General features: G+C 42.8%; 1 protein-coding gene across 1 annotated transcript in view; it reads left to right on the forward strand.

The window, feature by feature from the left end:
* EPS8L2 (EPS8 signaling adaptor L2) overlaps window positions 1–26,654 on the forward strand; it is a 110,634-nt gene that overhangs the window by 54,569 nt on the left and 29,411 nt on the right. Inside the window, exons 4-9 of the mRNA XM_063117080.1 lie at window positions 11,543–11,607; window positions 18,251–18,412; window positions 20,019–20,168; window positions 20,747–20,826; window positions 24,440–24,585; window positions 26,413–26,492. Coding sequence (XP_062973150.1) covers window positions 11,543–11,607; window positions 18,251–18,412; window positions 20,019–20,168; window positions 20,747–20,826; window positions 24,440–24,585; window positions 26,413–26,492 — 683 coding nt within the window. The remainder of the gene's footprint in view (window positions 1–11,542; window positions 11,608–18,250; window positions 18,413–20,018; window positions 20,169–20,746; window positions 20,827–24,439; window positions 24,586–26,412; window positions 26,493–26,654) is intronic.

The raw sequence follows: 26,654 nt of genomic DNA on the forward strand, positions 1-26,654 counted from the left end.
GAAAACAACCAAAGTTGCAACATTTGGCATTTCAGCATGCCAACAAGGCCCAGACTGAGCTACTGAACAGGAAGTCTCTGGATTGAATCTCACCTCTGCCATGAACTCATTAGGTGGCTGCAAGTGTCTCTCTTTCAGCCATTTGCAATATGGGGGACTGACTTACCTTAGCTATACTAGAGTGACCAGATACAGCTTTAGCTGTTGTGATGAAGAGAGGTGCTGCAGGCATACAAATGAAACCTGTTGAAATTCCCTTTTCTATACAACTGTTAAAGATACAGCAGTCCTGTCCTCCTTTCCATATGGTCACCCTATACCTTGAAGGATTACTACTTAGATATTGTGTGTGAAGCACTTTGAGCACTTGAAAGTGCAGTATAAAGGTTGGGTATCGTTACTGCATGTTTTGGCATGTTGGATTTGCTCAGAACTTTTCACTGTGTGGAGACTTTGCACAAGAAGAAGGAAATGTTGGCTGTATTTGCATTTGCTCTCCTTGCTTGCTTAGTTTATATCTTTAGCTAATAAACAAAGGAATGCAAGTACTCCACGCTGATCCCGAGGTAAATATTAAGCATGATGGAAAGGAATTTAGCTGTTTGGCTCCTCCTAAAGCCTGCCAGCATATTGTCAATAAAGCGGTGAATTACTATCAGAGTAGTCATAAACCAAGGCTGAGCCAACACCCCCCTCCCCTGAAATCACAACATGTATTCCAGCATTGTCAGTCGGACCAGACCTTTTATCAGGAGCCCACTGTGATTGTATATTACCATGTATATGTTACTAACAGCGGCATGCTATGTAGAGGAGTCTGGACTGGCTGAAAGTGCATAAGAAGCTTATACTTTCTGAGGATTAATATATTGTGTTTTTCCTACCTGGAGATAATCCTGGGGAGAATCTACACTAAAAACCCTTTCATGTGTAAGGTAGCACCATGCTGACATTTTTTTTCAAAATGCAATGATTGCTCTGGGGGCACATACTAGCATGGGCATCTGCTGGAATTTTTGCGGGATGGGGCAAAGCTGCAGAGCAATTTGTGGTTGTAATTTGCATACATAGCCTGCACTGGTACAACACGCCTGTGCACTTTCCTTGTGTGTTCTCTTTGTTGCTTGGCATCACATTCCATGACACTTGGAAGCCTACACAGAGTAGTAGAAGATCCTGGGAATGGAACAGCACTAATGCAGAAGAGTGTTATATTGAAGAAGCATCATGAACTCCAACTAAACTTTATTTGGAGTGAAAGATTAAAAACACGTATAGAGGAACGAGAGAGAGAGAAACCAGATGCACAAACACAGTATAGCTGTTTTAAGAATATCATAACTTATCTTTTATGGCATCACTGCCCTTATCATAACATTGACAACTTTACATGACTCATCCTAGAATGTTTTTCTTCATTTTGGAAACTCTCTAGAAGAACGCCACACATTCCCCATTCCTGCTGGAAAGGCATCCAATCTGGTACTCTCCAGATGTGTTACACTACAACTCCCATTGTCTCAGTCAGGATGGATGGGGTGATGAGGGCTGTAGTCCAACAACATCTGGAGCATGCCAGGTTGGGGGGTGGCTGGCTTTGAATTGGGAGTTGCAGGGTAATCCAACAATGGATACAATGTAGTAGAGGCACCATTTGAATTGGTTGCCTAGATAAGCCAACAGACAAATGTGATGGTGGAATATAAAGGCACTCATTGTTTTCCTGTTGGTTGAAGAACATGGCATGAAGAAATGGGGCAGGACTCAACACAAATCAGATAGTAAACCAACAGACCAAAGGAAGAGAGAGAGAGAGAGAGAGAGAGAGAGAGAGAGAGAGAGAGAAGAAAGAAACTAGGAAGTTTGCCAGCTGTGTTTTCAGAAAAACATGATTGTCATCTGAAGATAATATCTCGCAATAATAAAGCCACATTGTTCTAGTTCTGTCGTATTTGAAAATAAGACAATGAGTTGCCTCAAAGGAAAATTAAAGGGTTTTCTTTTCCTTTTGCCTCATCCATTTTACAACTGTATGTCCTCAATATGAGACCCCCTGTTGGTCACAGCTCAGAAGCTTGGAGAGTTTTCTGGAACTTGCATAATATTAATGAAAATAGTGTCTCATTAATATCAGCCAAAATAATAATAGAAAACATTCCCTTGAGATGAACCACAGTTATCAGCATACTGACCTTACAGTGCAATCTTATTCATTCCATACACTTAAGTAAGTCCCATTGTTTTCAATGGGACTTTCTCCCAGATAAAATGGCATAGGATTACAGCCTCAGATTTCTTTTTGTGAATGACCTTCTCCTGGTGTAGAAATATGCAATATTGTAGTGCAGGCCCACCTCATTTTCTCCAGAAGCAGGGGGGTGTCTATATATGATGATGCTTTGCAGCTGCTTCCCCCTAAAACCCCACAGCATTGCTGCTGCATGGCGAAAACACTATACCTAGATGGCAAGAAGGAGCGCAGGCTATCCAATAGCCGTTCCGCTGTTGTAGAAAGCCCCTTCTCCCACCCTCAATTAATGGATAGCTAAATTGGTTGTGTGATTTGGGGGTGCTTCCCAGCGGGGCTTTTAAGGTATTGCCTAGTTTGTGGGATTTTGGGGGTAGCCCATGCAACTTCGTTGGTCTCTTGCAATCATCTCGTCATCTCGTGTTTTCCCCTGCTTCTCTCATATTTTCTCACACTGGGGAAAATCTTTTAATTATTTTCTGGTGCGCCATGATCTACAAAACCCAACAACAACAAAACCCCACTAGCATTGCTGTCTGGCTTTGGGGGTTGCAGTGTTTTGTGACTGTGTGGCTGTGTGATGTGTAAGGTGATGTAGCTGAAAGCATGTTTACTGGGAGAGTTTAAAAAAAGAAAATTCATTCATTTTTTTCTCTTTTAAACCCCCTGCAGCAGGTATGTGGAATGTCAGGAACAAAACTGGTGGTGGAGGAAGACTTAACCATCCCTCCTGGAATACCATGGTCCTGACTTGAATCAGTGCCATATGCACTTAGAATCATAGAATAGTAGAGTTGGAAGGGGCCTATAAGGCCGTTGAGTCCAAACCCCTGCTCAATGCAGGAATCCACCTTAAAGCATACCTGGCAGTAAAGGTGCAGCAGTGGACCTTTGTACTTCCAGAATTGCATAATTCCAGAGAAGAAGATCTCCACCCCATCTCCAAAAACCCTTGGAACAAAGAATGTAGAGGGAGGAAGCAATAAAGGGAGGGAAGAACTTTGGCATGTTGTAATAGTGTGTGCAGTACAATGAAATTTGCCTTGTACTTTACAGTAGGGAGGGGGAGGGGAAATCCGGATTTTCCCCCAAAGAGCAGCTCTAATGGGAATTAACGAAAATGCTTATAACACCGTCATTTTTTAAGATAAAGATATGAAATTTGGCACAATGGTAGCTCTTAGGAAGGGCTTTAGTCATACCAAATTTGAAACAGATCTGTTCATCCATTGATTTTTTAGGAATTTTTTAAAAATTGAGGTTTTAAAATTATTATTTTTAAAATCGTCATTTTTAAAGATAAAGAGATGAAACTTTGCACCATGAAAGGATTTAGGTAGAGCTTTAGCCACACCAAATTTGAAACAGATCCGTTCATCCATTGATTTTTTTAGGAATTTTTTAAAAATTGAGGTTTTAAAATTATTGTTTTTTAAATCATAATTTTTAAAGATAAAGAGATGAAACTTTGTACCATGATAGGATTTACATAGAGCTTTAGCCACACCAAATTTGAAACAGATCCATTCATCCATTGATTTTTTAGGAATTATTTTAAAAATAAGGTTTTAAAATTATTATTTTTATAAGTGTCATTTTTAAAGATAAAGAGCTGAAAGTTGGCACCATGATAGCTTTTAGGTAGAGCTTTAGCCATACCAAATTTGAAACAGATCTGGGGCCAGTAGCAAACCCTGTTAACAACAGCAGCAGCTTGCAATGAGAGAAGATACAGTCAGAAAAGATATTTGAGGGAAGGGGAGAATGTAACACACATAGTATAGCAAAAGCTTCAAAGTACAGCAAAACCTACAAAAGTAGGAGTGAGTGAAGTTAATTTTAGAAACATTGAATCTCCCACTTGTTCTTTATTTCAGTGATTTTAACATTAAGATGTTATGTAGAACAGATTTGTCTTAAATGTGTGCTGTAAAATCAGACATGTGACCAAGGCTATGTTCGGGTGGGCACGCCCCCTTGGTACTGGACATGCCCCCTTGGGGGCGACCATGTTGTCCTCCTTTTTGGTTTCTAAAATATGGTCACCCTACTTTACAGTGGAAGTCCAATGATTTGTGCTAGGAGCCCTTCTATCTGGAAGGGCTTTTGGCTCATTGAGCTTTTAAGATGAAAATAGGACATACAATGAACTGCATGAACGTATAGAGTATTGCAATGACCCAAGCATTGCCCTTTGCTGGCCACAAGGTGCTGAACTCTGTCTTCCAGGCATGACTTTTACAGCTTCTCTCTAGGTCTTGCTTGAATGAGTTCATTCCAGATCTCGAAGGTTCTTCAGGTACTGCCTTGAGGCTAGTTCTTATTGAGGAAGGGATTGATTCCTCCTTTATGCAAGGATTTCATTCTGATGGCGGCGTCCCCTTCCTAACTGGTAGCTTACGCACGGGCTTTGCAGGCGTGCTTCCTGGTGGATTTTTTTTAAAGGTGATATCAAGGCTGGGTTTACACAAATGTTGGATGGTTTTATTCTATGCTACTTACTTGGGAATAACACCAACTAATTTCAGTGGGACTTGGGGGCTGTCTATATGCCCTGTATACTCTGTGGTAGCTGCGCAGTGGCGCTGCGTAGTTTATACAACACAGCCAGCAACTTGCATGCACCACGGGCTTTCCCCACAAAACTGCACACTCAAAAAGTCGCTGACTTAGCGCAACTTTTTCATTTACTCCGAGGTCATCACCTTCTTTGCTCATCTGTTGGTGGTGATCTTGCTTCGCATTGAGGCTGGGGGCATTCCGGGGATGGATCGAGGCCAACCGTAGGTTGGGGGAACACATGGGAAGGCTGGGCAGAGGGCAGGGGCATGCTCAATGGGCTGAATGGCTTCCAGCACTGCACAGAAAGCCCACACTCCCTCCTGCCATGGTGATTTGCCACTCCAACCTCGCCTGTGATGCCATGTGGTTTTGAAGGAACAAGCAGCAAAGTGATGCCATCAACACCCATCCTTGCATCCAAATAAACATGGTTCATGCTGTTTATTCAGGGGAGTATAAATCAATCTTCATCTGCTCATTTTAAGGTCCATGGGCAATATCTTTAATCTTACTCTATTTCTGTTCTCCTCTCTTTTCCTTCTTTTTTGTGATCACAATGTTCCAGATAAAATCTTGTTACATGAAGGTATTCTAAAACTGTACTCCCTGTGATTAAATAGGCAGAGACATTACCTCATGTATCTGACCAAATTCTAGTCAGAACCAGAGCTTTCAGCCAAAGAAATGAATGTCTGCCAACTTACGAACTTGTTCTAAAAGGATTATTTTTAAAAATAGGTTATTCTTCCTCCTCACCTAACTCCATCATATTCACTGACCCATAATTAAAGTAAAGCTAAGAAATTCATGGTATATATTCTCCTTCATTCAAAGCATATCTTTAATTGTATGCTAAAGGCCATGTTTACTAAACCGTAGGTTAAATCCTGTATTATACTTTTTTCAGTACTTCTAATCTTCTGTTTTGGTTGCTGGAAATTGAGAAATTAGTTTCAACAGCTCTTTTAAATCTGTAGCAATGTAATATATGTGATTTTGTTCTTGGTGTAATGTCTTTTAATTTTTTTTATTGGAAACTGCTTTGAACCGTTGGAAAAGCAGGACAGAGGTATTTTCATTTTAAAAAATGAAGTTGCTTTTTTTTATATATATATATATAATTTTTATTTGTTTTCTACACTATATAAACATACATAAAACATTACAATAATAATAATAACAAAAAGAAAAACATCAAACAACTGCTACATACATATTGAATAAATGTTGAGTACATATATGTTGAATAACTATTACCTATACCTTATCATACTACAACAACATCATTCTTAACATAAAAGTGCACCCCCCACCTCGGGATCATTCCTGAGTCCAAAATCTAATCGTTCCTTCTGCTGGCGGTTTCCCACTTCCCTTAGTAAACACAAATATTAGGAACTGTTTCCAGATTCCCTCAAACTCATTTATTTTAGTTACGCCTTTTCTCCACTTAATATTACATGTCAATTTATCATTAATGGCTATATCCCATACTTCTTTATACCATTCTTCAATAGAATATTCCCCTTGAATCTTCCAGTTCCTAGCTACCATCAATCGCGCTGCAACCAGCAAACTCGATATCAGCTCTATAGTTTCTTTTCCACACTTTATATCTTCAAATAGTGACAGCAATGCAATCTTTGGTGTTTGTTCTATTTTCATTCCCACTATTTCTTCAATTTCTGAAAACACCATCTTCCATAATCTTTGTACATATTTGCATTGCCACCACATATGTAAATACGTTCCTTTTTCCCCACAACCTCTCCAACAATTTGCTGAATGCTGATCATTTATCTTATTCAATCTAATCGGGGTTAGGTACCACCTCCATAAAATTTTAAAATAGTTCTCCTTTATTCTCACTGATAAACTTCTCTTTGTTTCCATAGTCCCTCCCAGCTCTGTCGCCCTATTTGTACCTTCAAATCTGATTCCCATACCATTTTCTCTGGGTTCTCTCTAAACTCCTTCTCTAACAGTAATTTATATATTTCACTCATTAACCCTTTTAAAACTATACTACCTCCTTTCCCTTTTTCCTTATTTACTATTAACTCTTCAAACTTCGTCATCTTTCTACAAACTTTATTATCTTTAATCCACTTTTTATTCCATTGCTCTAATTGCCCATATTCTAACCAAGATAATTTTTTCTCCTTTAACAATTTTTCCATATCTTCTCTTGTTTTTATATCTCTTAACCAATCCTTTAATTTCATTTTACTTTTCTCTTTTAATATTTTACATAATCTACCCTTCAGATCCTCTGGGAAATTCTTTAACATTATTATCGGCGCTAAGGGAGAGTTGCTCGGAAGCAACTTCCCTTTAAATTTACTCCAAATTTCCCATTGAGTCCTCAGGAGTGGATTATCTATACTTCCAACTCACTTTCTCCCTCCATCTTTAAAAAAGACATTGTCCAAGTTCATCTCTACGTTACTTATAGTTTTTTCCTCCATCCAATATAAATCCCCTAAAAAAATGAAGTTGCTACTGCTGCAATCCTATATCCACTTACTTGGGATTAAGCCCCATTGAATTCATGTATCAGACTGCATTGTATACAGTATGTGTAAAAGATCTGGGGATTGTCTAAATGTCTTTAAAGTCCTGCGGTGGCTGCCCATTGGTGCTGCATTGGTTATACGATGTAGCCACCATTTTGCAGCCAGCACGGGGCTTTCCCCCGAAGCTGCATGTTGGAAATGTCAGGGACTTACCCTGACTTCTCCAAGAACTGAGGCCACCACGGCCCTTCCGCTATGTGATCTTGCTCTGGCATCTAGCCAGGAGCATTCTGGGAGGGATGGTGACCACTGAATGTTCTCCAGAAGCCAGGCAGAGGGTGGGGGCAGGCCCGACATGCCGAATGGCGACCAGAAAACTCTGCAATCAGGATTACCCATCACCACCCCACAGCAGTGAAAACGCAGGGATTAAAGGGAGAGGAGAAGCAACCTGGTGTCGTGAGAGCAGGGCCCTGAGCTATCTAGCAGCTCAGTGTTTTCAAGGATGGTTTTAGCTGGCTTGAATGGAAATGAAGCAGCCTCACAAAGTGCTTTGCCCTGATGTAGCAAGCTCAGCTCTTGTTTATTTGTTTGTTTATTTCTTTGTGGTATTTATATACCGCTGAGTATAGTAGCATGTCTTAGCTCTTGGGCTGCTTATCCTAACTGCCATAGGACAGCCTTCCCCAACCTGCTGCCCTGCAGATGTGATCTTTAGCCAGCATGGCCAATGGTGAGTGAAAGCAGCCTTAATGATTAGGTGTCTTGGACTCAAGGCAGCAGTGTTAGAAGGCCTTCCTGACATTGTGAACAACCTCTCACTGCCTGGCACCAACTCTAAACTAAAGTGATCTTAGCAAGATTCACTTCTCTCCAAAAATAGATGATGTAAATTGCACCCAAATGATATAAAGAAGACAGGGAATTAACTCTACCATAATAGAGAATGATGGACAGCTGTTACGGTGAGTGGCGAGTGTAGACCTATCTCCATAACAGCCAAAGATTTTATGTAGGGTAGGGAGAATCCTGGAAACATATTTTTGTCTGCAATTTTATACTTACTTAGCTGGGAGTAAGTCCCATTGAACTCAATGGAGCTTACCTCTGAGTAGACATGTATAGCATTGCACTGTTAAGGTTTCTTCTGTAGCATAGTGAGAAAAAAGGTGAACCTTGCTGAATTAAAGCAAGGATTCTCAGAGTTCTCCTTTTAAAGGCTGCCATCTATATTATGTTGCATCCTTCATTAGAACACACACATCCCCACTTGGTTACTTGTAGCCTTTTTTGCCTTATAATATCATGCAGTGCCTTTAGATTAGAGGCATCATTAACTCTATGTACTGCATAGTGCATTGTAGGATAAGATATGTGGGTTACAGTGGAACAAACCATGGGTTAACATCTGGGTCATTTAGACCCTAAACAACTCAGTGTTTTGGGTTCAGATGCCACGCTCAGCAGGAGCTGATTGTGAATTGCTGAGCCAATTGTAGGGTTCTGAGTAAACGTGGAAGAGGCAGCCACACCACAGGCAGTGTGCCTGCTCTCTCCTGGTCATGAACAAAAAACCATCAATTTTTAAACAGATGGGTTGTTGTTACATGCGAATAACACCAGTGCCGTTTTTTATAACAGAATGTGCCACAAGTGACGTGATTAAAACAGCCCCTGAATGGGCCACGTGGTCTTTGTTTACTTCCTCTTTCCGCTCCAGGCAGAAAGAGGAAGTAATGAGGGACAAAAGCCGGGGTGGAGAAGTGACGGTAATGAAACACGGTTTTTCTCCATGTGATGACGCTCATGGGCCACAAAATCTGCTTGATCAGAGACCATAGCACAATAAAATAAAATAAAATGATGAGCAGTAGCAAGCAGTGATGTCTCTCTCATATTGCTGTTCATTCTCTGAAAGACACCCTCTAGGTTCCCTCCCTCAGTGAGACTCCCTTCTCACTGCTATGGTCACCAGCTGCTATTGCTTCTCATTCTCTTTCACAATGTTGCCACCACTGGCTTGCTTGACAGAATGAGAGCCAGTGAACAAGTAGGCAGTGGCATCTGCTTCCCTCCTTCTCACCACCTCCATTGTCTGGGCCAGAGCGAGAGGCAGGTGAACAAGCAAGTTTACAAGGGTGAAGCGGAGGAGCAAGTCCAGGGGCCGCTTGTCAGTGGGTCCTTGCTGGGGTGTGGGTCCTTGGCAGGTGGCCAGCCATGCCTTCTCTTACCCCACATCTCAGCTTGACACTAAAGTTACAGTAGAGAAGGTCAACAACGAGTGTGTTTTCAAAATAATGAAAGTGCCTTGCTTTGTTTATTTTCACACTATTTTGAAGTCTAATTTGCAAGCCATAACTTGTTCAGGTGCTAGCTGCCACCAGTGTTGTGAATGGGCAGAGCCAACAAGGTGACCAGTATGCTATGGAGTAATTGTAAAGTATGGAAGTTAGATGGCGCTTGGATGAAGATGGCCACTGGAAAGACATTGGTCTTTCTTCAAAACCACTATAAAATACATTCTTTATTCTCACTGCAGATCAATGTTTGCTAGTGGGTTCTCTGATATCAAGCCCCTCAAACAAGCTGGTTTCTTGAAATAATAAAACTTTCTCTATCTTGTTTGGGTTCTTCCAAATGTCCATTTTTTTCAACAAGCTCACGTTCACCAGGATGCTGGTAGATAGGGTGACCATATGGAAAGGAGGACAGGGCTCCTGTATCTTTAACAATTGTATTGAAAAGGGAATTTCAGCAGATATTTCAGCAGAAATTCCCTCTTCATCACAACAGTTAAAGCTGCTTGAGCCCTGCCTTCTTTTGTATCTGGTCACTCTAGTATAGCTCCTGCAGCTTTAACTGTTGTGATGAAAATGGAATTTCACCTGGTGCTGCATGCATACAAATGACACCTGCTGAAATTCCCTTTTCTATGCAACTGTTAAAGATGCAGGAGCCCTGTCCTCCTTTTCATATGGTCACACTACGGGTAGAAATCATGTCAGCACACTGGTAGGCTCAAAAATCATGGCAAGGTATATGACAGTCTGTGCGATTAAAATCAGAATGATGATAAGAATGTGTTGCTACTAACAATGCTTGGTTAATATACTCAGTGGGGAAGGAGGGGAAGAAAAAACCCCAATGAGTTTATCGGTCTCAGTTACAGCTGGGGGGCTGTCTATGCAAGGGGAAAGCCCCACAGTGGCTGTGGATCTGCGCCGTGTCAGTTAGATGACACAAGCACACGTTTGCAGCCACCGTGGGGCTTCCCCACGATGCTGCGTTTTGAAAAAGTCAGAGATTTACCCTGACTTTTTCAAATGCAGCAACATCAACACAGGTTTTCTGCTGTGTACCATCACTCCAGGGCCAATCCAGGCTCAACCCAGGGGCAGAGCCTAATGGAAGGTGACCAATGATTGGTTGCCTTCCACAAGGAAGAGGGCAGTTCTGGGACTTGGATGGCCACCCAGAACCCCCGTGCTCCCTCCTCGGTGTCAGGATTACCCAAAGCCGCCCCAGAAAAAGGAAAGCACAAGTTTGAAGAGGGAGCGGTGCCAACCTGGCACCGTGAAGACAGCCCCTGGGGGTCTCAAGACCAAACTTGATGTTAAAATGAGGGAAACACAGGATTCCCAAGTTTGCCTTTCCCTTGTAAGGCTAATATAAGAATCTGGGCTTTGAAACTAGAATTGACCCAAACTGGAGCAGAGGGGGAATGGACTACCTTTGAGATGGCCTTTGCAAGGGAGATATCAGGCAGATCTCCAGAAGTTTTGGACTTCAGCTCCCAGCATTCTTGACCATTGGTCATGCTGGCAGGAGCTTCTGGGAATTCAAAGCACCTGGAGAATTTCCTTCTACCCATCCTGACTCTAGAAGAGACATGTATATGTGGTTCTGCAGCCCCTACATTCCCCATTATTTCAGGAACCGTGAATATACAGAGCTACCTTATATTGTCCGACCATTAATTCATTTTGCCCTGCCTTGCCTATTCTGATTGGCTGTGGATGATGGTGCACACATCTGGTGGGCACCAGGTTGGGGGATGAAAAAATGCCAGCAATAGAATTACTTTACTAATAAGTTGCGGCCCTTCTCTATGTGGGTTTCGAACCACATGTCTGCCAAGATGTTGTCTAGCTTGGCCTTTATTCTACTAACAAACTGCCATCAAAGCTTAATATGGTCTCCTTTTTTCTTTTTGCAGAGCAGAGGAAGAAGTACTCAAACTCCAATGTCATTATGCATGAGACGTCACAGTACCATGTGCAGGTGAGTCAGAAATACTCAATATGGAATGAGTGATGAATTTGAAATACAGCTAATGTTATGCAATTTATATTGCAAATGGTAACTTTATAACCATATTGCCCAACACAGGAGAAGGCCAACCCATAGTATGCTGGTGGTATTAGAGGCTGGTAATGACTATTTATCTTTGCCCTTCTTCCTCATCACTAAGGTATTCAGAACAATGTTCCCAGTGCCCTTGCAAAGGTTACCTAGATCATGGTGGATTGAGGTCTGCTGGTAGATCTCTAGGGGGCTGTATATACGTGGGGAAAGCCCCAGGCTGACTCCGCATTGATGCTGTGTTGTTTATATAACACAGAAGCCACTGCAGAGCCATCCCAGGGCTTTCCCCTAAAGATCCAAAATAAAAACGTTGGGGATTTAACCCAACTTTTTTCTGTAGAGCAGGGCAATGACTGCACATCTGCTGTCTGTTGCTGCTCCGGAGTTGCGTTGGAGGTGGGGCCGGGCAGATGGCAACCCCTGATGGGGCACCATCTGCCCAGACCGGGGGGTGGGAGCAGGCCAGTGGGCCAAATGGCCACTGGAATGCCTCCGCATGCTTCCTCCGGTGGTGTCGGGCAAAAGAAATGCTTGGCAGAGAAAGCCCCAGGTGGGAAAAAACTGGCAGGGGGGATGCACGGATGTGCAGCAGTGCGCTTGTGGCAACATGCAGTGGCACATGGAGCGGCAGCACACAGGGTACACGGGGCAGTGGTGGCTTCTCCCCCTCCTCTGATGCAAACCCTACGCTCACTCCTTGCCGTGGGGACAACCCCGCAGGAGTGCAAGTGTGGGGTTTTGAGGACTCCTAGTGCCAGTGCGTCATCATATAGACACCCCCTAGGTGATTTGCGGTTGATCAACAAGCATTTCTGACACCCAGTATTTTAGCTGTCTTTTTGTTGCTGCTTCCCCACCCCCAGCCCTATCAAAATTATACTTCTGAAATAAAGAACACTTGGCGTAACTGGGAGTAGATTTGTGTGTGAAAGGACTGTGGTTTTGTTCAGTTCTGGTACTCAGAACAAGTCAATGGACTCAAAATTCTTAAATTCTAAGTGCATGAATTTACCAGAACTGCACCTTGCTCCAGTTGGTGGATTTTAGGGTCACAAAAGACCTGCTCCTGATGGAAATAAAAACTGCCAGATCTGGTTTGTTGACTTTGAGATTAACTGTTTCTGCCTGGTTGCTGGCACATGGAACTCCTGGAAAATCTTCAGCGGGGGGGGGGGGTCTTATGTTGATTGGGGACATGTTGACTTGGTTCGTACATAATGCAAACCCATGGTGTTTAATCCATGGTTTATTTAATCCATGGGTTGTTGAGTTCTGGGCTGTTATGAAGAAAACAGAATCCATGGTTTGATGTTGGGTTGGGAATTCTGCGTTGTTTAACCATGGGTTGTTATTACATGTGAACCAGAAGTGTGTGTTGTTCATGGGTTGCTTCACCAGGCTACAGAGGTGTCAGGCAAGTATGGTTAAAAATAAATAAATCACAACAGCCACTCCACATGGCAGTAATTCAGAACCACAAAGGCATTTGGGATACAGGGAGGCAACTGGCGAAGGAGGACGGTAACAAAGATTGGGCGGGGGGAACCTGTTCAATTGTCTGCCAGAAAAACTCTGGGGAGGGCAACAAACTATGGGTTAACCATGAGTGAAATAAACCACGAGTTAGCATTTTGTGGAAAGCAGGTCATTGTACTTCTCTCTGTCTCTTTCTCATGCAATCTTAGGTCTCTACAGCCAAAGTTCACTACACCACCCTTTACCAGCACACTATTTTATGACTGTCAGCTGATGCTAATAATTTTTTATTGTATGGTATTTATTTAAAATTATTTATAAATAATACTCATTGGGTATTATGCATACATCAGGAACTAAGCAATGTGCTGCTGCCGTCCTATGTGTGTGTATGTGTATCTTATCTACCATATCTACCGCAGCCCCGGTTGCACCAGGAGCGACACCTGGAAAAGCAGCTTCTACCTGTAGTGGGACATATGTAAAGGACAGTGAAGTTAGTGGTGATGATGATGGTGGTGATGGTTATGATGATAATTATCATTATTAACATTTAAATACTGACCCCGGCCCTCTGCCTAGGCAGATGATGACCAATCAGGGGTTACCATCCACCCAGCCATGCCTCTGCATCAAGGATGGAGCGAGGCTAGATGGCGAAAGAGACGTGTTCGCCCCACTCCATCCTGAGAAGTCTTTTAAAAGTCTTCATATGCTTCTCTGAATATAATCGACACAGCGCCACCGCAGAGCCACCCCAGGGCTTCCAGAATGTATAGACAGCCCCCAGGAGATGTGAAATCCGGAGATGAGAGGAAAACAAACAGAAAAAATGGGTTTTAGTCGTCGTCGTCCCCACAGGCCTGAAATGCCAAAAATTGAAAATGGAGGGTAAACTGGAAGGAAAAATTAGATCCCCCGCTCCAGAATTAGTGAAATCATTTTTTAAAGCTCCACTTCTAAAATGATATTGCTACACAGGAATGTATGCTGCTGCAAACCTCCTAGGTGTAAGTCAAAAGTAGCAATGCCAGTGATGCTAGTCTTGCTACTGTGTTTATCTGCAGTGGTTTTTTTTTTAAAAAAAATACTAGTTGTAGCAGTTGTGGGTGAGGGGTTGAAAAACCCTCTTCTGAAGCTGGTATTTGCAATGGAAAAATCCTCCACTGGCTGATTAATATCAAATTCCGCCCCCATCCCACTCTCAGATATCAGCGAACATTATTTGCATTTTAAAAACCTGCATGTTAGATGCAAAGACTCGTTTTACATCATGTCTAGTTTGGCCACAAGATCATTTAAATGTTAGGGATTAAAAACGAATACGGCATAGACCTTCCCAACCCAATGCCTGCCAGATGTTTTGGACTACAAATCCCAACATTCCTGACCATTGGCCATGCTGGCTGGGGCTGATGGGAGTTGAAGTCAAAACATCTGGAGGACACCAGGTTGGGGGATGGTGACGTAGATCCTGTTCAGACAACACACTAAGCCATGGTGGTTAGGTATTTTGAGCTAAACATTATGGCTTAGCATGTCAGGTGAACCATTCCTAACCATGGTGGCCACATAACCACGGTTTAAACACACTCACTATCTATTTGCTGCAAAAGGGTTAGCAGCCAAACCAGGGGTTAGCATGTTGTCTGAACAGGCCCATAGACTCCATTCACAGGTTCATGTGAAAATATGGATGAAAAGGGATGGAGTCAGAAGGTGGGATCCCATTCCTCTTTATATGTTCATTTGACATGGGTGACAGCATAAACACTACTGCAGGGATTTTATGTTTAAATTCTCCCCTATCTAAAACAACCCATTAATAATCTGCTCACGCATTTACAATTTGGGAGCAGAAAGCAAAATTTCCAGGAAGGCTGGAGCTGGACTTATCCTCTGCAAATAAGCAATAAAAGGATTGCAAATCATTTCCGCTGGAGACTTTACTCTCTCCAACAACCAGAATGCATTTCGAACTCTATTAATTATGGCTGCTCAGGCGTGAAGTGATCTTTTACCTTGAACTTTGATTGAAGCAAATGTGATAGCTGTCAGATTGGCAGCTCACCTTTGTTTATGCAGGTGTCACTTTTAGATATTGCTCATAAACATAGATATGCAAATAATTTTAATATATTATATTATAAAATCCATCTTAGATCTTCCTGTTTGTGCAAGTTGAGACTGTGTGTTTTTTTGGTTTTGTTTTAAGTTGTTGTTGTTTTGCGAATAAAAATAAAAGAGTAGCAATCTCTGTGTTGCTCCAGTAGCCCCCATGACAGTGCTGATTGATGCATATGCCAGCTCCACATGAGAATTGCCTGTCTGGAAACCTGACAGTAGCTTGTATACTTCCAAAGCACATGTGTGTGTGTGTTGTGGGGGAGACACACCACCAACTCTGACACTGCCCCGAGAGTGCCAATGTTGTGATCAGAGTTATGGATCAGTTAACTGCTACCCTGCACCAGTGTCTCAACACCATTCCATTGTCTCATTCTGCATGTGCATCTTACACCATCCCTATGTCCCTTTCTCTATTGCAGTGCCCCCCACCCCCAGGAGGGGACACTTTGCAGCGGAGGGGGAGTGTGAGAAACCAGAATGTTTCATCCTTCCCCTTCCAGCAGCTTTTCTACTTAGGCCTCTGATTTGAATGCTGATAGCAAGGTTCCCTAATGTGGTGCCCACGGAGTTCTCCACTCTCTACCCCCTAAAAAAAAGAAGAAATAAAAACCTTGGGAAATATTAGGGCAATCTTCTTTCCCTTCCTTTCTGGCCTCTAGCCTTGCCCCTTGCTCTTTTTATTTATTTATTTATTAAATGTATATACCGCCGCATAGCCGAAGCTCTCTGGGCAGTTTTTCTCCCTTCTCTCTTGCTATTTTCCCCTCCTTCTCCTCTGCTCTCTCTCCCCACCCCACCTCTTTTGACTAGCCAGGTCTTGATGGCAGCCATTATGCGACCAGCCACATCCTCCATGGGAGCCATTTTGTGGTGCCGCCCACAACAGGTTCTCAAATTCCCAAATGTGCCCATAGGTTCAAAAATGTTGGGGACCTCTGACTTGGAGATATCCCAATTAGCTAACCTGGTTTTCTTGGCTTTTTACTCTCAAAACGGATTAAGTTGTTGAGAACAGGGGATTTCAGTATCTGATGCAGAAACTTATTAGACCTCTCTCTTTTGGATTTACAAAAGTTGGCAAGTGGATGGGCGAGGGAACTGAGCACAGCTTCATTAGGAGGGAAGGATGCAGTGTAGGGTTAATTTAAGCTTTATTTGCTGAAATAGAATGGAGAAGGAATAACTGAGCTGAATCCCTGGAGAAGAGGGACAAAAATGGGCGGTGGGAGGAACCGTAATCTAGGAAGCTGCACTCTACCATGGCATGACTGAGTGTGATGGTAGATAGGGATATGTGTTTTCTTGCACTTGCTTCATGCTTCCCTCTGCTGGCTGATGAAACCAGAGAGGAAAGCGTTATGTGCTTTCTACTGAGCCTGGGAAGAGCAGCTATTTTATATGGTAATGATGGCAAGTGGAGAGGGAGCAAGATTAGGCAAACGCGGCCTTTTGTGTTTTCTCTTTGCAGTATCTAGCACTGTAGTGCTGCTTGTCCAGGGTGTTGTACTTGATACAAGAATAGCCCAACTGATGGAAATCCTGAGGTCAAGAGATCATGTCATGTCAGAATTACTGAATGCTTTCTCAACCAGGACAATAGGTTTAGGGCAGAGCTAGAAGTGATGGCGAGTACTATCATGTCTGGCTGTCTTTTCTTCTTCTGCCTGCGGAAAGTTGCATTCCTAGCTCCAGCTCGCTCAAAAAAAGCACAGAACTAGGCAGTGTAGAGACGTGGAACTAAGTATGGGCAATCACACTTAATGTTCTTCAAGAGTCTGCCCAATAATGTTTTAAGCGTACACCTAAAAATGTAACACACCAGTGCAATCGGCAGATGTTTTGCAAGCAGGTATATAAGGCAGGTGCACTAGTCAGGGAGCCAGGATTGGGCTGCAAGTGTAACTCCATTGCAAACCCACTGGTGAGGCCATGGAATGGACGGTGAAATGCATGGCTGCTCATGTGTCCAGTGATAAACAAGGATACAGAGAGAGAGAAAATCGTAGGAGAGGACACAGTAACTTATACTGATTCTGCTGTTATCTATATCTGTTGTCCAGGCAGATGGGACACCAACATCTTGGGTGTTTCCAGATGAGGCTTTATTGTGCCATCGACCTGCCTCATTCATGGACAGCATTTCTACAAAAAGCTTTTATTGTGTGCTTGTGATTCTTCACGCATGGTCATTTGCGGGTCCTTTACACAATGTCGCCATCCTCCAAAGCCTCTCCCGTATTTTGCCACCATTATCAAAAGTCTGATATTTTTCTCAATGGTGTTATAGAAGCCTCATGTATTTGTGCAATTCCACCAAACCACTGCACCACCTAGTGTAATAATGGTTGTGTAATGAAACATATAGAAAGGCAGAGAAAGGAAAACCAGGGGGGGCAGGGGAATGTGTGTAAAGGAGCTGTATTAATCCCCCAAGAATCTGGAAGCAGGTTAAAAGCCTCATGTAGAAAAGCATGGAATGTTACCCAGTTGCTGATATCCTCCATTCATCACACTTTTCCTACCACTTCTCTCTTTTTTTCTCACTGTGGAAAATCCATTAAAGAAAAAAAAGACAGAATGGCTTCTGGCTGTTAGCACTCAGACACCTCTGTCTGGAATCACGAACAGATGTGATTCCTGAATAAAACCCATCCACTCCAATTTACATGGAGTTAAGTTGGTTTGTAGCCTCTCCTGTTGACTGTTCTGATAATGACATTCTTTTTATGCTTTTTATGCTTTTAATTTTTTATTTTTTTAAAAAAAATTATGCTTTTTATGCTTTTAAATTTTGTATATTTCTTTTTAATGTCCACTGTTTTTAACTTTTGTAAACCGCCCAGAGAGCTTCGACTATGGGGCAGTATATAAATGTAATTAATAATAATAATAATAATAATAATAATAATAATAATTCCACCACCACCACCATTTGTGGGTTTGCCCCCTCTAGCACTTAGCCACCTTCATCATGGATAAGAGTGAAGCCATTGTAACAGTGGATGATGCCATCAGGAAGCTCAAGCAGCTCAACACCAAAGAGAAGATCTGGGCACAAGAGATGCTGCTGCAGGTGAACGACAAATCTATCCGACTGCTGGACTGCGAAACTCAGGTGAGCAGAAAAGCTCCTTCTTTAGATGGAGAGAGGTGAAGAATCGTATTTAATGCATGCAAATGCTTATTGAACGGACACTGTTTCTTAATGGGCTGAACAATTGCAACAGGCTTCTGTAAGGGTTTGAAGCTGAACTGAATGAACGCCCTGACAAAAGTATTTCACCCTGGGTACGTGTGGGACCAGCATAGTTCCTGTGTTATTCGTGTGCATGCATAGGACTGATCTAATCAAGCTGATAAATTAGCCATTAATGGAAATACATTCTGCTCTGGAAAAGCCTTTTATGCCTGTCAGGAGAGCCTTTTTGCATTACAGTAGCACTAAGTGATCTAGACCAGATTTGGAGTCTTGCTGGGAAATACTTTGTTGGAAAGCTTTTAAATATACAGGGCATCTGCAACAGAAAAGGCGGGTTGTTAACCCTCTTTCCCAGATAGGGGCTGAAGAAAATACAGCCCTGTAGCAGAGCCAAGAATAAAATGTTGAACTTCTGTTAAGGTAAAGTAAGCTAAAGATGAAGCAAATTAAGGGGATAGAAGTGATGACGATCTCTTAAGAAGGCCTGGAAGGGGGTCTTGTCAGAATGAATCATACTCATGACCAGTCTGGCTCTTAGCCAAGGGGAATCAGCTTCTGGAATCATATTCCAGGCTGGGATCTGATGGAGTTTACTTCTGTGACCTGGTGCCCTCCAGTGTGCTGGACTACAGCTCCCTTGATCCTTAGCCATCTTGGCTATTTGGGGAGGAGGGTCACTGGCTGGGGATGATGGGAGTCTAACTCCAACACAGCTGGAGAATGTCAGGTTGTGGAGGGCTGTGACAGAATATATTACTCACTCAGACAAGCTACTTATTTGTCTCTACAAAAATAGATGTGACTTATGTCTTTTAAGAGATCGTGAGCGTCATCTGATGGGTAGATTTTCACGTTTCCCTACCGTTGCTATGGCCTCTGGCTGCTGTCCCACAATAGCGACGGTCTCTTTACACAAGGAGAGAAAGAGGAAGCAACAATGTCCATGTGGCCCATTCAGGGGCTGTTTATATTGTGCCACTTTTCCTGCACACAGCAGGAAATGGTGGTGCATTCTGTATTTTTTTTTTAAAAAAGATGAATTAAAAGGGCTCTATTTTGCGACGGAAAAACAAGCGGAAGGAACGGGAGGCACATGGGAGGCAGATGACATCATCTAAAAGACACGTGAACATCCCTAAATGGGTCATAGGGAGCGTATGATAACATGCTTGTCTGATGACACTCCAGGTTTCAATATTCTGATTTACAGTAAGGGGAGGAGATAGTACAAGGTAGGTTTCTTGGCCACCTTGCAAAGACGTTGGCTCTCCTTTCCAGCGGCTTCTGCTAAGCCTGTGCTCAGAAGGTGCCCTTGTGCCAGAAGGTGCCCTTGTTCTGTCCATCTTCCTCTGTGAGAGGGTATCAGCTGCCAGGGGACTTAAAGTACGTCTGTGAGGGAAGCAAATGCTACAACATTCATTATCTTCTCCCTGAAATGGTTATTACAATGGACGAATGCAGCCTGCAACGGAACAGCGCTTTTCAACATTGGTGCCACACCCTCTCTTGTATTGCCTTCCAGGAAGAGCTAGAAGACTTCCTTCTGCCAACAGTCCAGCTCTGCCAAACTGTGCTGAATCAGATGCGATACTCCTCCATCCTCCTGCTGGTGTGTCAAGACTCAGAGCAGCACAAGCCTGACATTCACTTCTTTAACTGCGATGAGGTGGAGGTAAACGGAGATGAGCTGACCCTTGCTGAGGGGCGGGTGAAGCAAAACAGTGTCTTGAAAGCAAGAGTCCTCAGCAGCTTGGGACTAGATGTTAAACATGGCGACTTGATGAGTATCTGCTATTCAGAGAACTCTGGGTATGCATGGGGCTTCCCTTGCTGATAGAGCTCAGCTGAAAGAGGGAATGCTTTCCCCTACCATTGCTGACAATAGGAGAGCCCTGCTGGGGTGTTCAGGGCTAGACCATGGCTACGGGGATGAAGGGAAACAAACCCAGAGATTGAGAAGACAACTCATGGCTTGTTCTAGCATCTGCCAGACAAATCCTGGGTAGGGCAACAAACCATGGGTTAAATAAACCATGGGTTAGCTTTATGTGCAAACAAGGCCTATGCTGGTATGTTTGTCCTCTGCATGAAAACAACATTAGAAAAAGAAAAGAAGGCATGCCATTATGTAATGAAATCTTTTTTTTTATGCCACATTGGTTTATAAAGCAGTTAGATCATTTAGACGTTTGGATCTTTTCTGCCACAAGCCGTTTCCATTTTTCAGACCTTCCTGATTTTGTGTTTTAGGCAGAGATGGTTCATGCGGACATAGAAAGTGCACTTGCTGACCATAAGTTTGGAAAGAAGATACGGCCACAGACGCTCAAGTAAGTGGCTGCTGTAGACAGGCAGGCTCCAGCATGTAGCTTGAGAAGAAGCATCACTTCCACTACTGGGTGTAAGTCACGAGGTTCATGATCCGCCCCAAGTTTAATTTCCTGTCCATTTTTAGGCTATTGAAGTTTAAAGTGTGTACTTTAGTTGTGAGCACGTTAGGTTTAAAGAGTAGCAAAATTATTCACAGCCTTGTGGGACTTTGAGCCACTTGAATGATGGTAGGAAGAGAAACAAGTGAGGCAAGGTGTGAATTTCTTCTGGCAGCAAAAACTACTGTTCATCACATGAATCTAAAAAATGTGAGTCATCCTAATGGGTCCTATTGATAGATAAAGCTTTCTGAAAGACACTAGCATGAGCCCACATATAATCTTATCATTTACTAATGTCACTGAACTAATCGTCATAGTTCAGGGTTTTTTTCCCTTTCACTTCCTGGAAATGGGAATTGCTAGGACTCTAGCAAATGGACTCTAGAGGTTGTTTTAATTACACAATCTTAGTGGCATCATTGAGATTTTGGCATGGTTGTGTCTCTTTGCCTCACTAATAAGAAGAGCCATGCTGGATCAGACTGAGGTTCCATCTAGTCCAGCACTCTGTTCACACAGTGGCCAACTAGCTGTCGACAAGGGACCCACAAGCACGACACGGATGCAACAGCACCCTCCTACCCATGTTCTCCAGCAACTGCTGTTTATAACCTTACTGCCTCGAATACTGGAGGTAGTACATTGCCATCAGGACTAGTAGCCATTGATAGCCTTCTCCTGCAGGAATTTATCCAACCCCCTTTTAAAGCCATCCAAATGGGTGGCCATCACCACATCTTGTGGTAGTGAATTCCATAGTTTAACTATGCGCTGTGTGAAGAAGTTCTGCCTTTTATCTGCCCTGAATCTAATGTTTAATCAGGGAGATTATGCGGGCAGCACAGAGACCAGGATTAATCTCCACATCAGCACTACCCTTTCCAGGGAGCCAAAGGCAGTGACCAAGAGAAGTAATTATGTCATCCATGCCGTCTCCCTGTTAAGCATTCACAGAACACTGTGGGATGCAGCCTCCAGTGGCAAGCCACGCCTCTGAACTAATAGAAGTGCTGCTCCTTATAATAGAAGGGGGTGGAACTTCTTTCAGCCTGAGGGCCAAATTCCATTTTGGAGAAGCTCTCAGGTGCCGCATTCTAGTGGTGGGCGAGGCCGAAGGCAAAAGGGGTGGCGTCAAAAGCAAAAAGTGTGGGGCCAAGGTGTAAAAAAAAATGCCACCACGTTGTCGTTTAAAGCTCTTTCTACCAGTGACTCAGCCTTAGGAGAGGCATTTCAGTCTTTTAGAATGGGGGGGGGGACTGCATAAAAGCCATAAAACCATCAAATGGTCAGTGGTTGGGGGGAAAGCATTGGAGGGGCTAGGGCAAGGGGGCATGGCAACTTGGGGAACTCCAGAGGTCCAAATCGGGATCCCAGAAGGGATAGATTTGGCTCCTAGGCTTGAGGTTCCCCACCCCTGCCTTATACTGAACATACACTATTGTTACGGCTGCTGGCCTGCCATTCTCTTGCTGACCCAAGATGGCCTCTTGATGCTCTGTGAATTGGGGGTAATCATTAGGGAATGGTTTCCTGATGACTGGAAATCTCTCTGGCTTGGGTCCTAAGATAAATACACTGAAGAAAGTTCATGAAAGGAAAGTTTCCCATCCTTCTTCTGCCCTGTGGACACCTGTGCCCCACCCACAAAAAGCCTCTCTGGATGGCAGGACTAGATGGAGCCTTGGCTGGATCAAGCTTGGCTCTTCTTACATTCTTATGATGAAGTGTGCGGACTACTTGGAGAGGGGGAATTGCCCCATATCAGTCTTGATCTTCATAACTTAAGGAAGTTCGTGGAAGTAAAGATTTCTATCTCCTCCTCTATCCAGCAGCCCCCTGTACCCCTCCTACATTTTTCAGTAGTTTCCTCCCACCCCCTCCCCAAATTCTCCAGAGGAGACATAGGTGGCCAGGCTGCCAACACAGGAGACATAGGTGGCTGCAGGTGGGGGCAGAGAGAGGAGATGGGAAACATTCTTTTATCACCCTCCTTAAGTTAACTTCTCTTAGGATCCAAGCCAAAGTGTTGTTTAGTAAGGTAACCATCAGAGGCTGGAGAAGTGACATCCCTCCAGTTGAAGGAAGAAGACAGAGAACTGGCAGGAAGTTGGCATTTTTTGACACTGGAGAGAGATTGAGGGAAAGAACTGATAATTTCTTGCTTGAGTCAAGTGGAACTAGGGTGCACCCAAAGTTGATCTCTGGAGATCAGCCTTGTAGGAGGACCTGTTTGTCTCCACTTATGCTCTGCTAGTGTATTTGTAAATAAAGCAAATATTACGAAGACAGCTCAAACTAAAGCTTGTAGCACTCCTCCTCCAACATCTTACCACCTGGGTTTCCATAAAAGAATTATAATGGCCAATTGTTTGTGCTACACCAGTACTTTATATTTTATAATATCTTTGTATTCTATGTTGTTCCCCGCCTCGATACAGAGGGAGAGGCGGGTAAGAAATTTTATTATTATTATTATTATTATTATTATTATTATTATTATTATTATTATTAAGTAGAATCTGGCACTGAAGAAATAATGCTTGACTACACAAAAACGAGTAGCTATTAGCCATAGTTGTGTCCATTTTAATGACTGTGCAAGCACAGCCATGATTTGACTGTGGATCATGATTTGGATCACATGATTTGGATCATGATTTGGATCCACATGATGTGGATCACAGTCATGATTTGACTGTAGGATTTGATACTGAATACTGTTCAGCATGCTGAGAATCTCAGCATTGATGAGAGTTAGTCTCGTAAGCATGTAGGCAATGCCTGGGGAAACTGTAGAATCCAGAGGAGTGACAAAAGAAGATTTTCAGCAGCCAGTGCAGAGGGTTTCAGGGCGTACATAGCTGTTTCCACTCCTCTCCCAGCTGTTTTGTGACTAGCAGAAACAAAGGAGGGTTCTGATGTTCTAACTACATAATGAGCAGTATTCAACAGGATGCAAGCACTAATGCAAGTTATGTTGTGTTAGCATAAATTACTCTAGTGCAATGCCAATAGTGTTCGCCGGCATGCCAGATTTGGTGTACCAGTGACCACTATTGGCACTGCGCTAGAATAGATTACGCTAGCACAACATAATTTATGTTAGCGGTTGCACCCCTTTGGATATTGCTCACTTACTTGACATTGAACATAGTAGGACTTGCTTTCAGACAGACAGACAGACATAGGATTAGGTTGTACATGCAAGCAACATCTGTGAATCTGTTGTATGTGCATAATTTATGTACATTGCAGAATGTACACGTTTAGACTGCCCCAAAACTGAGTTGGCTGCAAAATGTATCAGGTGCTGTCCTTTGGAGGTCAGCTTGGATTTTTTTTTACCACATTTAGGCATTTAACACACTCTATAGGGTGGCAGGGGAGAAGGGGGAAATAATCTAATAAAATACAGATCAAACAGCACAGCCAAGATTTTATTTTATCTGCTTTCATTAGCTCAGTCAGCAGAACGGCCAGGTGATCAGAATTATGTGTTGTTCCTCTGCAGGGTGAACCAAGAGAAGATAAAACAGAGACAGTCCATCCTCCCACCACCTCAAGGGCCAGCTCCTATCCCTTTCCAGAATGAAGCAAGACGCTCCTCAGAGAACAACCAGAATCGAGTGGCTGCTCCTTCACAACATAATGAGCCAGGTAAAAAGGCAGTCAGTGATTGGGCAGTTCAGATAGATGACTAATGCAAGCCTCACCTGCACAGAGTAGCGATCCACCCAGGAATTCACCCAGGGGGCTTTTTCACTCATTTGTGCATGTTAAAGAGCCAAGAAAACAAGCCAACCTGAATATTTCCATGTGGTAATTAAAGCGGAGGACTCTCAAGAGATTCTTGCCCAATTTGGTGCCCTCCAGTTGTTTTGGATTACGACTCCTACCATTTCTGACCATTGGCTGTGCTTTCTGGGGCTGATGGGAATTGAAGTCCAGAACACCTGGAGGGCATCAGGTTTGGAAAGGGTGTCTTAAGCCAAAAAAAGAGGAGCTCCTGGGCCTTTTAATAGCTTGTAAAATGCTTGTGCTAGATTAGAGATGGGGCAAAATTTGTTTGGTACACATCTTAATGTGAATTGACCTAATTTATACTTCCCAAATTAATACCCATCATTATCCTTCACTTTTCACACTTTCAGAATTTTGCGATGCAGTTCTCCACTCGAACTGTGCATATTAGGGGAAATTGCATACAAAAATGTGAACACATTTTCAAGCCGCTGAAAATACATTTGAAGTTTCATGTGGACTTTAAAAATTGCAAATTGTTGCCTAAACAGGAATGAATGAACTTGCGCTTTTAAAAAATATGATTATAGAAATTGAATTATTATTATTATTATTATTATTATTATTATTATTATTATTATTATTATTTACATTTATATACCGCTCCATAGACAGATGTGTTCATCCATGTACTAGTTAATGTATGCAACCATAGCATATTAGAACTCAGAACTTATTGAATCCATCTCGCAAACCTTGCATGTATTTCCAGTAGAAATTTATCATATTGATTTTTCAACCCTGGTGTGGTAACTACAGTGAAAGGATCTGTATGATAAGGTTGCCAGGTCTCAACCTAGAGGACCATCTTGTCTGTTCACCAGCCCCACAGCAATAAAAAAGGATTCAGGCATGACTTCTGCTCTCCTAGTCCCACCGTCTTTCTGTGGTGCAACAGAAGGATCCTGATTGTTCCAACAGGTAGGAGTGAGTGGACAATGGGGCCACAGCAGAAGCTGCCCCTGCATCCTGTTCTGCTGACATGGGGCTGTTAAAGTGACAACATGAGTCTCTGCATGTGACCGAGAAGCAATCCAAAGCCTAAAGGGAATCTAGCGCTGTGGGTCCATCAAGGCCACAGACATCCCAGGAGGGAATAAGGGATTTCTACCTGACTGCTATTCGATAAAGGCTTATGTAAAATGTGGCAAAGTCTGCATTTCCTCCTCATAGGAATATTAGAGTGTCCTGGAGAATTACTACTACAGAAAAACAGCAGGATCAGAGCAGAGATGGTGCCTTTTTTTTAATGAACATAGTCTTCATGTGTTTAAATTTATTTGTCTATTTGGTTTATACCCCACCTTTCTACCAAGGCACTCAAGGTGGCTAACAATAATAACAATGAATATTTTATCATAAAAACAAGAGTGGAAGTTAAGTGTGGAAGATGTCATTGCCCGGACCCTCCATAAAATTCTCTGAATGAGGCAGGGTGATGGTGTGCTAAAAGCCTGGAAGCACCCATGGTGCCTTATCCGTCTGAGATATTTTGCCATTTCAGTTCCAGAATAATTTTATCTGTTTCCCTTGACAAACTGTTGTAACTTACTGTATATTAATAATATCCACATCAAACGGAAGTACAGCAAACTGCCTCAGTAAAGGTGAGTTTTTAAGAACGAAATATTCACTCCTGTTTCACCGTTGATAACTAATGTGTTCTTTTTGTGCCTTTGGCAGAATATGATCGGCGAAGCTCCAGTTCTCAGGATCAGGAAGAATCCCGTGCAATTTTTGCACAGAAGATTGAAAAAGAAACGGTTAGTGATAATAGCCATGATTTAAACAACAACAACAAACCCAACAACAACCCAAAACAGTGATGTAGGGGGGTTAATAGGTAACCATTTAGGGGAGCAAATTCAGTTTCAGTAATAATTTTGAATGTCAATGCAGCAGAGAAAAGAGGAAGGTGCATTTTC

This window comes from Elgaria multicarinata, chromosome 2 (genome assembly GCF_023053635.1).
Source record: "Elgaria multicarinata webbii isolate HBS135686 ecotype San Diego chromosome 2, rElgMul1.1.pri, whole genome shotgun sequence".
NCBI classification, from domain to species: Eukaryota; Metazoa; Chordata; class Lepidosauria; order Squamata; family Anguidae; genus Elgaria; species Elgaria multicarinata.